Source organism: Brassica oleracea, chromosome C4, assembly GCF_000695525.1.
Source record: "Brassica oleracea var. oleracea cultivar TO1000 chromosome C4, BOL, whole genome shotgun sequence".
Classification (NCBI taxonomy): domain Eukaryota; kingdom Viridiplantae; phylum Streptophyta; class Magnoliopsida; order Brassicales; family Brassicaceae; genus Brassica; species Brassica oleracea.
The window spans coordinates 1,904,764-1,917,738 of NC_027751.1; the positions used below are offsets into that span (position 1 = coordinate 1,904,764).

The window sequence follows — 12,975 nt, forward strand, 5'->3', positions numbered from 1 at the left end:
ATTTTAGAACAACACTAAAATGTTTAGGCTTTAATAGATAGAGCGTTTATCGTAAAACTCAATATTTTCGTAGGGGTTAACACATAGATTTTGAGAAAAATTCAAAAATATAACAATATTGCTTTAATACATAGTTGCATCATTTGCTAGTATATGGTGATGGTCAAAGAGGTTTGGAACCTTTGTTGTCTTCATTTCTCTCTAGAATAGCGATTTTATAATGGTTAGTCCACTAATTTATGGAGTATATGAAATTTTACTAAATTAATTTATAAAAAAATTGAACGATGCTCATGTACCGTGAAAGAAAGTTTAGCATACATTAATACAAATATAGAATGTGGTTTGAAATTTTAAAACATGCAACACTTTAGAACATGCAATCTAAACAATAGTATACAACAATATTGTGAGATAGTAAAGTAGTACTGTAAACGAATATTTTTATCAATCTTATAATTTTACTAAACATGAATATATGAATACTAAAAGTCTAAACAAACAGAACGAAAACAAAATATGCTTTTGCCCAAAACGAAACATGTTTCAACTACTGGTGGCATATAGGACAAAGCAATAGATCAATAATAAATCATCCGCAGATTTATAAATCATGAGAACTTATCTCAGTAGTATTGGCTCGATGATTGAGGATGAGTTACGATGGATGCATCAATGGTTTTAGGGTATTGCTCAACGGCTAGGGTTTTTTACTTTTTGCTCTACGGTTAGGGTTTCGGGCTGATAACGTGTTGTAAATATAAGAGGAAAAGAGAATTGGTTAATCTTTTTACTGCCTCATACACAACGATACATATATATAGCAATACAAACTAGGGTTTAGAATCTTCTAAAAAAATGGATTTATGGACATACATGGACATCCACGTAATAGTTGATAACACAAAAATGATTTTTGGAAACCGAACCACGGGACTTTATGAATGTTAAAAAATGTGCTTACAAATGGATAACATCACACGGAGAATATAATTATTATTCAAATAAATTATAATTGGCCAGGACAACCTCAAGCACAGACCCACAAAGAAGTCCGAAGGGTCATGGAGATTGGTATAATAAATACATTAAAACCCACTGTAAAATAAAATATGGTATTTTATTTTTTAATCGTAACATTTGTTTGAACGAAGCAAAGAACCACAATTGTTAGACCATCAACAACTCAGGATATTAAAGGGGTTTTTAACCCTTGGACCTCACAGAAAACATAAAAACTGGTCTCAAAAGGCTTCAGATAAGGATCGATCGTTGTTGGTTCTTTGCACTGTTTGCAGGCTCCACCGACACGTAACGACCCGTAATTGGTGTGTTTTTTAATTTTTTTTTTTTTAGTTAGACAAAAAAAAAAAAAAATTTAAGAAACCACAATGTGAGTTTTAGGGATAATGCTGCTCTAATGGGCTGGGAGTACAACAACACTATCAAGAACAGGTCCACAAAGATGTCCGAAGTCATTAAGCTTAGTATGATAAAACGCACTATAGAACGTTAGCCTAGTACGGTCCGAATCCGCAACAAACCTAAAATGTCCGGTTTTGAAAACTCCCTTACCTTCCGACACGAAAGAAAGCTTAAACGGTTCTTTTCCAGCAAACGCCTCCACCGTCATCGACCCGTGGCAGCCGTTTTGCGCGTCTCCCACCGTGAACGAGAGAATGTATGCCTTCCCGGCGTCGGTACGGATGATCTGAGCGATTGCACTTTCTCTTCCGGCAACAAGCTCAACGGCGGCGAGTCCAGACGGAACCTTGAAGTGACGGTTGTCGATATACTTCACCGGTTTTAAGGACTCGACGATCCACCCCGGAAGTGGAGAGATAAGGTCTTGGATTCTTGCCGGAATCAAGATTCCGATAGAGTAGTTAGCGAACACGTGTGGACCGATCTCGAAGCCTCCGTTTTTCACTAAGTTTCCTCCTATGATTATTACGTAGAAGATAAGTTAGGTTACCGTGTGATTATAGTAACATACTAACATCAGACCCAAAAACGCAAAAGTGTATAATCTTAACCGGTTAATTGGTTTAGTAATGTACCTCTGTTGTACCCGAGAGGAAGCATCTCTTTGATAGCGACAACATCTACGAGGGGTCCACAAGTACGGTCTTCTTGAACACCAGGGTTATGGAAAGTGATTTTGACCACATCCGACATTGCCATGAAAGCCCACGCGTAAGTGTCACCACCGTCTGAGCTAAACACGGTCTGGATGGGAAGCTCGTCGGCCTGACCCGGCACAGAGACTTTGATGTTCTCGTCCTGAGCGCAACTCCTAGTGGCTCCAAACGTTATAGAGTAGACAAAACCACGATTCACTTTAACGTCTTGAGAGATGGAAGCTAAGCTTCCTAGTCTTACAGCGTGGACCCCACGTGGGACCGCAAAATGGAATCCTCCGGGCTGAGGCCCACCGGAGACTAGCTCCACGTGGCCGGAGATTTCCCAGTGAGGGAGAGAGTGTGCGCCGATTATTTGTCGACCCTTCATGTTCGATTTGGGAGGGATGTGCTCAAAGTTGCCATTTGGGAGAAGCCCTATATATATATATATATAAATAGATACAAAACCATAACGTTACAAATTCTCAAATTCATAGGATGAGTCGAGTTAAGTGACTATGCAAAATGGTGAGTTTCTTACCATCAAGATGAGGAGCCCGACGTGGTTGGACGCTGTGAGAACCATGGCAGAGAGAGAGGATGAGAAGAAAGCAAAGAGTCTGATAGAGAGACATTTTTTATAAGTTAAGAACACTAGCTAGTCTTATTCTAGTGTGTTAGTGTTACCTACCCCAAGGGCTTGGGGGCTATATATAGGATAGGTAACACATTATAATAAGCAAGCAAGAAAATACGAAGAAGCTTCATGGACATTTTCGGAAGTATATAATAAAGTAGTTCTAAGCTTATTTAAAAAAATATATATAACAGTTTTATTTTTGTATACAGACGTATAATACAAGAGCTGTGTACGGAAACTCGAGCCACGTTGAAGATTGCATCTTACGAGCCGCATAGTGTGGCTCATTGTCTGTCATGTTATATTGATCGGTCTTACGAGATCCAATATTACTAATATACTGAATATATCACATAGTCTTTGTATTTTGTGTGCAGTGATGAGAAGCTGGACTATGACGCTGAAAATATGAGACGAATCTTCCAAACACGAATTTATTACACATCGAATATTTATATGATTTGATTAATTAGCAACATATCACAACACCAGTTGAGCTGAATATTAGTAATGCGATCTAAAACCCCCCATTTATATTATAACCAATAACGTAACATGTTTGATGAAGTTTGCACTTTCTTTATTTCTTTTACCACGGGAGATTTTGAATTCAGAAAAGGGAAAGAAAGCGAAAAAAAAAAACACTTAATTCCATCTACTCTTGACTTATTAATTCGCATTAGTTAGATAAAACCCAATTGATCTTAGCTTTGCTTTTGTTTTATTCACGAAATATTTATTGCACCATGAATATTATTTAACATGTTTTTTTTGACCGAGTATCATGACTCCACTGTGGTGGTCCAGACTACAGACCGAAGTGAGCATGGACCTGAAGGTCACCAGGTGGCTCACCGTGTAACGGTCTTCGGTCTCGGATGCTGCATCCCATATGTAAATTCCGCAGTGGCCAAAACTCGAACCCAGGGGCGGACACTCCAGCTGGAGCTCCTTTTATCACTAGACCAAAACAACTTGGTTTACTTACTTACTTAACATGTTAACCAAATTTAAACTTTGAAATCTGGATGACGTTTTGTGTTTAGTCAACTACGTATTCAACTATATGTATTGTAATGGAGTCATACGCTAGCAAAAACATGGTCAACTTTTTGGTTCTTTTATCTGCAACCGACGTAGTAATTTGTTTTGTTTAATAAAGCTTCATGCTCAATAAAAGTATAATCAAATAAAATAGCGAACGAGATTTACAAAATAAATGCGCCATGTGTGTACACAAGTGATATGAAAGGTAGCTCCAGAAGTCCACATCTGGTCTGATCCGCTGATTAATCATCGCCATGATTTGCTCTTCAAGTCAAACTAAAAGAAAATATAGTGATTTTGAATATGAAGGTCACGTTTTGACGCTAAAGTCTTATTGCTATGTTAAAATATATAATCTTGAGATGTCATTTACGTGTAACCTTTCTCACTGCATATTACATTTTACATGTTGAACATTATAAAACACATGGAATCAAAGAAACATAAAACTGTATTTTTAAAATACGTTTACAGAAATATAGAAAATGTAATTGGAAACCGAACCATGACTTTGTAAATGTTTACAGAAATGTGCTTACAAATGGATAATATCATTTTATTATATAAGTATTAGATTATAATTTATACTCAAATAAATTTTAACGTGTCATTACAACACTAACATTGTCAAGCACGGGCCCACAAAGGTGTCCAAAATCATGGAGCTTGGTATGATAAAACCCACTGTAGAACGTTAACCTCGTGCGGTTAGAATCCGCGCGAAACCTGAAACGCCCAACTTTAAACGCGCCTTTACCGTTAGACTCAAACCGAAGCTTAAACGCGGCTTTTCCAGCAAACGCCTCCATCATCATCGATCCGTGACAACCGTTTTGTGCGTCTCCAACAGCAAAGGAGAGCATGTAGTTTCTACCGGCGACGGTGCGGATGATCTGAGCGATGGCGCTTTCTCTCCCGGCGACGAGCTCGATCGCGGCGAGTCCTGAGGGGACTTCGAAGTGGCGGCTATCGATGTACTTGACCGGTTTTAGGGATTCGATGATCCATCCTGGAAGCGGTGAGATGAGATCTTGTACCTTCGCCGGGATTAAGATTCCGGTGGAGAAGTTGTTGAATACATGTGGACCGATCTCGAATCCGCCGTTCTTCACAAGGTTTCCTGGTTTATTTACGTAGAAAATAAGTTTTCGGATGAAACATCAAACAATATGTAAGATAAGAACCAAACTGCAAAAGTATTTAGGTGGGAACTTTGGTTAAAATGGAGTAGCTTTTAAACAACAAAACTCCTAAACCGGTTTGGTGTAGATGAAAAACAAGAGAACCAAATTGAGGTTATCTTGTCTATATCCTAACTATAATTTAAAGATTTTTAAAAGAGAATTGGAGAGAGAACAACAATAAATGGGTGTATTCAACGAGGAGTTTGAAGTGATTTGATTTAATACGACAAATTCACTGTTAGTCAAACATGAATTTGGAAAAAAAAAATTAAAATCTAGTATTATTGAATTTGTCATTTCATAAATCATTCTAAAATCCAATGTTATTTAACAAAATTTAAGTTGGGGATTTTAAAGTGCTTTAAATGTTAATTTAATGTTTGAATGTGATTTCTTAGTTATAAAATAAAATTTCAGATTCCATAGTTTTAGATGAAATTCTAGAGTTTAACAAAAAATAAACCAAATTCTTAGATTCTCATCTAGAAACTCAATAAAAATCAAATCACTTCGAATTTCGGATTCAATACTCATTCCACTTGTCACTATGTTACTAGCTTATATCTAATTAAAATCAAATTTAATTATTTAAACAAAACTAATTAAAATACTAATATTATGTTTTCAAAAAAAAAATTGAAAACTTTACCAATGGTATTTGCTCTAATACCATGTTTATCTACTTCTTCCGCAACATGTGACCAAATTTTGTTCGTTTATTTATTGTAGCAACTTATGATATATTGTAAGTTTTTATAAATTTAAAATTTAAATAGCTTTTTCAGTATGAAATAATGATTTGCGATCAATGGATGTAATCAATCATGCGATACCAAAACAAATAACAACATGCAAGTTGTGAATAGTCACATAGGTCACCGTCGGATGAAAATGAATATAGCCTAAATAAAATTATGCATTCATTACTATTCTTCGTAGATTAACATGAAAGATATAAAAAATGAAAATTGAACCCAATTTTAGATTGACAACAAGGACAATTTTATAGCAAAATTGACATGATTGATTAAATTACCTCTAGTATACCGAAGAGGAAGAATCTCTTTGATGGCAACGGCGTCAACGAGAGGACCACATGAAGGGTACTCTTGAACACCAGGGTTATGAAAAGTGACCTTAACCACATCAAACTTTGCCTTGAAAACCCAAGCGTACGTGTCTCCACCGTTAGTACTGAACAGGGTTTGGATCGGCAGCTCATTGGTCTGACCGGGAACAGAGATTCGTATGTTCTCGTCCTGAGCACAAGTCCTCGTGACCCCAAACGTTAGAGAATAGACCAAGCCACGCTTCACTTTCACATACTGAGAAATCGATGCTAAGTTCCCTAGCCTAGCTGCATGGACTCCACGTGGCACCGCAAAGTAGAAACCTCCAGGCTGTGGACCGCCAGAGACTAACTCGACGTGGCCGGAGATTTCCCAATGAGGAAGAGAGTATTTGCCGATTATTTGCCTCTTTCTCATGTTTGATTTGTTTGGAACTTGCTCAAAGTTTCCATTAGGGAGAAGTGCTGCATGAACATGGATAGCCAAATTCACATTTCATATAATGTGAAAACTTTAATAATATAGAATATTTTTCTCTTGAATCATTTGTTACGTAAGAGAATGATTAATGGGGGTTCTTAAGGTGAGGTTCTTATCGGAATATAAGAGACGGTTTCTTATATTCCGCTAATAATCTTACCTTAAGAACCCTCCCCCCCATTAATCATGCTCTAACATATCAAATATAATGTTGAAAGTTAATGCTATAGTTAGAATGGTCTTACTATCAAGATGAGGAGTTCGCTGTGCAGGTAGGCTATGAGAACCATGACAAAGCGCAAAAAGGAAAGCCAAACAAAGAGAGATAGCGGGAGACATTGTGAGCTCTTACGCTATGTGACACAAGAAAACAATCTATCAGTTGTGTGCTTATATGAAAGTATAGTTAAGAGAGCTAATTATACAATGGGTGATGATATATGCACAACTTCCTACGAGCTATATATATAGCTGACCTACGTACTAATTTTACGGAATAATTGGAAATATTAAATGATGGAATAAATATATAAATTAACGATGCACCGTACGTATTAATACGAAAGTGATAACGAAGATAAGTAAGAGCACATTGACTATCCCCACGAAATAAGCCGCAATGTTTGCGGTGTGGCCGTAATGTCCATAATGTTATTCATCAAACTACTTTCAATTTTCTTATCGCTGTTTTCATAATGTATTAAACAACCATGTCTATTTGTAAAATTTGTGATTATGTAGTCTATGTTAATAATTGTTTCAGCTAAACGGTGACTACACATTTGTTCTCAAAGAAATACCATAGAGTTCTATCAACTTGCATAAAGTTCTAAATATCATATGCTCATATGAACATGCAAGCAATTAATTTTAGTTCATGTAATGTGAAATTTGAATCTCAAGCAAATTATAGACAACTTTTCGGTTCTTTTGGGATAATTAAATGTTAGCAACTAGCTATGTCATTAATTTCATGTGTATAGCAAATTAATATGTATATACGGTGGGAGCCTCCAAGTATGGCTTGTGTCGGTTCGTCGGCGTGATTTGCTCTCCCAGTCAAAGACTGGAAAACCGAATATGATTCCAAAGTGCCTAGATTCTTTCATTTAGTTATATATTATACATTATCGAGTCGCCACAACATATGCATACACACATACACATTATGATTTATGACATGTATATGTGCTCCTCTGTCCTTTTAAGTACAATGTATATTCCAAATATTACACAGTATTTGTTGTCCTATTTCTCGTTGTGACTCCACATATGTGTTGAGTTAGCCCTGCATGTGAAACCAGCCGGAGTTTGAGATGAAACCGGCGACGGGAAGAGAATCTTGTTCATCTCTCCATAGTTGACTTTACTTTTATATAATATAGCTCGTTGACTTTTTTGGAGCTCACATGATGGGATCCACACACTTAATATTTGACTTCCAAAACCATAATTGTTATAAGATGGAATCGCTTTAGACATGAACATGGGAAGACAGCCCAAAGTTGACACACACACACGCAATGAAAAAGATTGAAAAACGCTGCAGCTGGTTGGTGTCACACTGTCATTGTGTAACTCATAGAATTAGAAGTTTTGATTAACTAGAAATTTATTTGCCCTCGATCATATGAAATAAGATTCTATCAAAAATGAATCAGTAAAGGAGCCATCCCCTTCCGCGCCACAAACTATCAAATTTGAAATTTACTAACCGTTCTTGCTTTTTAAATATAATTACAAATTTAAGAAAAGTTTTGTCACAAATTCCTTAACAATACTATGAAAAAACTTACACCAAAAAAATACTATGAAAAATCAACATCTTCTAATAAAATAACAATGTACTACAATTAGCGACCAATGAATCAAACCTGGTCAGAAAATGTTAATAACCGTAGTTATAGAGTGAAGTTGGTTGATTAGAACGCTATAAACGCATTTCCACTAGGCTCAATGCGCCATATAGTCGTCAACTGTCAACCAACAAGAGATTCACGTTGAATATGATACATTCGGAGAAATTGCGAGAACGTGGATCGCCATACTCACCTTGTTATTGTGGAAGTGTATATACAACTTGGATGGGCTCACCTTGTTACTTGGGCCGCAAAAAGCAAAAGATCCGTTGATCGATCAGCTTCAAAACCTCTCCCTTCTGAAACCAGCACGACTCAATCATTCATCGATTCATCGTGGTTTTAGACGTCAGTTCTCTCCTATTTTGAATTGCAAATATTTCTATAGTAAGCCCATGGGATTTATAGCTCAATCCAATTAGGCCCAAACCACGAACTTTGTTCCGTTTCGGAGTTGATTTCTTAAAACGTTTTTGACAAACGGTGAATTGAATATCCATGACCCTCAGGTTTAGAATTTGAAAATATAATTTGTTGTTCCTTTTTTTCATTATCATGAAATTTAATGTTGAAAGTGATATAGTAAAACAAAAGAAATGTCGACGAATGCTTAAAATAAGAGGGACAGACCATGATCTAAAGGTCATGATATGTGTCCGATAAAGCAAGAGCTAAAGTCTCAATCAATATTTTTAATCACTTTCCTTCTGAAAAAGTAATAGAAAATAAATGTATAAAATGATGAAAACAATCAACACAAAGTGGGGATAGCTTCCCTTCAACCTTCCACATGCCCCATTTGGTACACTACAAGATGGACAGCCGAGTTATGTCCTTTGACATTTCCTTTAAGCTTTTGTATTTGTTATATTTTATACATAAACTTCAATACCTAATAGAATCTGGTAAAAATAAATAAACACTCACAAGTCACAACCATTATAACACATTAACATTATATAAAAACATCAGAAAGTTACGCAATAGTATAATATATCTAATCTATTAAAACAAGAGTACACTTATACAATAACCCTAAAAGTTACACAATATTTACAGCCAAATGCCATTAAGAATTAAATTAATCTCACATTAAAAATGATTGTTTTTTCTACATATTCATTGTTTTTTTAAAATAACTCAAACGAACTACAAACAAGGAAACAAATTATTAATAACTCAAACGAACTATATTGTTTTCCTAAATGTGATTTCCACGACTATAATAAAGGAACTACATTAATTTAGAATCCAGAATATTAAAACAAGCAGAAAATCTTTGATTTACGTCTATAATAAAAGAACAAGCATAAAAACTTAGATAAACATTTATGGAATAAGCACAAGATCTTATCACGTTTTTACATTCTTTTTTTTACTTTTCAAAATTACTTCATTAATTTTATTTACCATTATAATTCAATGTCATTTAATTTTACGTATTAACCATAATAATTTCACGTGTCAAAATGAAATTACTCCATTAGTGACAAGAAGTCAAACCGGTTAACAAATTTATTTTTATTTGTTTACTAGATCATTTAGACATGGTCATTCATGTATTCGTTCAGATACATATCAATATTTATGGATATCGAGTTTTTAGATTTAAAGTTAAACTATGTTCGGGTATTATAAAATTTCGAACATGGTTCAAGTTGGATTCTTCCGGATCCGGGTAAGTTTGTAGGAACCTAAAAATATCTAAATAACTTATATGTTTTAAGAATATCACTAAAAAAATTATAAAAAGATAAAAATAAAACCCGCACATCCGTGCGGGTCAAGCTCTAGTAAGAATTATAAAGAAAGGTTCCGGAATTCATTATTATAAAAATGAACTCTTATGAATGTAAAATTGTACATGTCCCCCAAAAAACAATAACTAAATTGTACTAATTGATAAATGGGAATAATGCTTTTGGTACAACATCCCACAAATCTGTAATGATGAGAGCATAAATCTCGGCCTGATCTCCATTTTAAGAATTCGAAAGCAAAGTCATGAATTGCAATTCACGAATGATTATGCAGAAAGTTAGTATGATAGGTAAAGCATTCATCTGCTAATGACTCAGCTCTCATTGTAATCATTGATTAACATTTTCTTTAATAATTAATTATGGAAATTTTAAACAACTAATTTGACTTTTTAAGAATATCTTATCTCTTCTTCTTCACGAGTTTAAAGCAACTAGGTGCTTCCATCATTATGTCTTCTCTTTTTTCATGCTCCTCTTCTTATGATTTGTCTGATAAATTATGATTATCTATGGAAAATTAGATCGTTATGAATTTTTAAAAATTATCTAACTGGTGATATATGTATGCATCTAGTGAAATTATGAGATTTAATCTGATTTACACCAAAACGAAAGATCAAAAACCCAAGCCGAATAGAAATGTAGAAAACCAAACCAAAACATGAATACATGTAACTTAGTGATATAATCCATTTATCTTGCTAATTACCGTTTTCATCTGGAAGCTTATATAATCAGAAGTCTACCAAACCGAGAAGAAGAAATTCAATAAAAGTTTTCAGTTTTATGATTAGTGAAATTTCACATGAAAACCAAATCCAGGATTGTTTGTGGTTTATAACTGAATACGGTTTGGAATTGGTACATGGATTTGAGAAAACAAAACTTGCTAAAGAATGATGGGACGGGCGGGTGAGGGGTGGTGATCGGAGCAGACAAAGTTTGGCCCTACAATTTGCCCCCACACTCTTCTTTCTATTATTCTCAAGCTTTATTTGCTCATATTGGTTAACTCCCAACTATATTTATTTCTTTGAAGTTTTAAAATAATATATAATTCTTTGCAGCATAAATAAATGAATATTTGTTGATAAACTATAGTTTTAGGCATTACATGTAATGTATTTATTTTACTTCATTTTTTCTTACCAATAACATGATTAAATATGGTAAATGTAGTCTTTCTTAAAACCCCATATTCATGATCTTGAGATTCACTTGTTTTTGGAGTGATGTTAGATATGGAATACTATCTATGTTGTAAGACCATCTCCGATGTATTTCTTTATTTTTTTTTTATAAAATAGGAAAACTCTATAATAGAGATGAGTTTGTCTCCAATGTATTCTTCTATTTTTTCCTCTAAAAAGGAATATTCTTGATATATTCTTTTCTATTTTTACAAATAGTATTTTTTATTTGTGAAAGTTGAAAACTAACCCAATTTAATGTAACATTCATAAAATTATGATATTTTTTACACTTAATATTTTTATAGAAACTATTATGGAAATAAAAAGTATGATTATATATTTATATAAACAATAAATTTTCACTAAAAATATTTATTTTGTTTATAATTGTTAAAGTAAAAATTTAAAGGATCATTTTGTAAAAAAAAAGTATGATTCTATATATTATAGAAGAATGCTATTTTTCTTCTATATTTAGAAGTGAAAATAGCAATTTCTATTTTAAAAGAATAAATAAAGTATGGTTGAAGTGATTTTATCTCTAAATGCTATTATAGAGGTAAATATAGAGGTGGATTAGAGATGCTCTAACAAATACAGAGTGATGGAATTCACAATCATGTATCCATTTGAATTCACAATCATGTATCCATTTAGCAAAAAAGAAAATTATGAATCACTCAAATATATATTTGAAGTATATATATAGATTAGAAATCAATTTTTCTATGTAATGCACTCATATTATATTTTTAAAAAGGTGATATCTAATTTCTAGCTTGTAATTAATGATCAACACAACAATAACTATCAAAACTTTAAGAGATGAAGAAAAAAGTAGTTAGAGACACATTGATAAACACATATGTTTTGATGTATCCGACATTAATTCCCATGTTTGGGTCGTTTGTAGAGGAACGTCAGAAACTTAAAGACACAACTCCGTATATACTATTTTAATAAAACCCTTTCTGTTTTAATTGAAGAACACTAATTTTATTCTCAGACTGACTCTCCATAAATTAATAATCATCAAAATTTAAAAGAGACTAATTTCGACGTTCTGACCGGACATTGGAGAAAACATGTCTTCTACCAACACTCGAGACTTGACAAATCGTTTATTATTACATATATAGAGCATCTTACATTACTTTTAAGTGGTAATTTGGAAATCAATCATATTCATTCATAATAGAAAAAAAACACATAACGCCTGCTCCCGAACGACTCTTTAATTACTCTTTAATTAGACTTATTATTGAGCACCTCCTTTAGGTTCACCAACCAATAGGATTGTGTTATTTAATATTTGATATCTTTTAAAAAATGAAACAAAATATTGTCAAATTATGTTATTTTTTTTTAAATTAAAATGTAAAAAGAAATAAATAAAAAATAGTAGTAATTACAAAAAAAAAATATTTTTAACGTCGTCAGCAAAACATTAAACCCTAAATCCTAATCCCTAAACGCTAAATCCTAAACCCTAAACCCTTGGGTAAACCCAAAATTCTATGATAAATTTTAAACTCTAGAATAAATCTTAAACTCTAAATCAAAATCACTAAACACTAAATCACTCAAGGGTTTAGGGTTTAGGATTTAGGGTTTAG

At 33.7% G+C, this 12,975-nt stretch overlaps 2 protein-coding genes across 2 annotated transcripts; both read right to left on the bottom strand.

The window, feature by feature from the left end:
- Window positions 1-1,084: 1,084 nt before the first annotated feature.
- LOC106340887 lies at window positions 1,085-2,789 on the bottom strand. The gene is made up of 3 exons (XM_013779722.1): window positions 2,665-2,789; window positions 2,061-2,558; window positions 1,085-1,941 (listed from the first exon to the last, which is right to left on the bottom strand). The coding sequence occupies exons 1-3, from the start codon at window positions 2,756-2,758 to the stop codon at window positions 1,418-1,420; spliced, it is 1,116 nt and encodes a 371-aa protein (XP_013635176.1). The 5' UTR covers window positions 2,759-2,789; the 3' UTR covers window positions 1,085-1,417.
- Window positions 2,790-4,364: 1,575 nt separating this feature from the next.
- Window positions 4,365-6,956, bottom strand: LOC106340810. Its single transcript, XM_013779644.1, has 3 exons — window positions 6,790-6,956; window positions 6,031-6,528; window positions 4,365-4,930 (listed from the first exon to the last, which is right to left on the bottom strand). The coding sequence occupies exons 1-3, from the start codon at window positions 6,881-6,883 to the stop codon at window positions 4,410-4,412; spliced, it is 1,113 nt and encodes a 370-aa protein (XP_013635098.1). The 5' UTR covers window positions 6,884-6,956; the 3' UTR covers window positions 4,365-4,409.
- Window positions 6,957-12,975: the final 6,019 nt, after the last annotated feature.

Excerpts from the sequence above, each read along its gene's own strand:
- LOC106340810 (XM_013779644.1), bottom strand. The coding sequence starts at position 6,883 with ATGTCTCCCGCTATCTCTCTTTGTTTGGCTTTCCTTTTTGCGCTTTGT. Across the intron at positions 6,529-6,789 it reads GCGAACTCCTCATCTTGATA|CACTTCTCCCTAATGGAAAC; the intron begins GTAAGACCATTC and ends ATGTTCATGCAG. Across the intron at positions 4,931-6,030 it reads TCCTCTTCGGTATACTAGAG|GAAACCTTGTGAAGAACGGC; the intron begins GTAATTTAATCA and ends TAAATAAACCAG.
- LOC106340887 (XM_013779722.1), bottom strand. The coding sequence starts at position 2,758 with ATGTCTCTCTATCAGACTCTTTGCTTTCTTCTCATCCTCTCTCTCTGC. Across the intron at positions 2,559-2,664 it reads TCGGGCTCCTCATCTTGATG|GGCTTCTCCCAAATGGCAAC; the intron begins GTAAGAAACTCA and ends ATATATATATAG. Across the intron at positions 1,942-2,060 it reads TCCTCTCGGGTACAACAGAG|GAGGAAACTTAGTGAAAAAC; the intron begins GTACATTACTAA and ends TAATAATCATAG.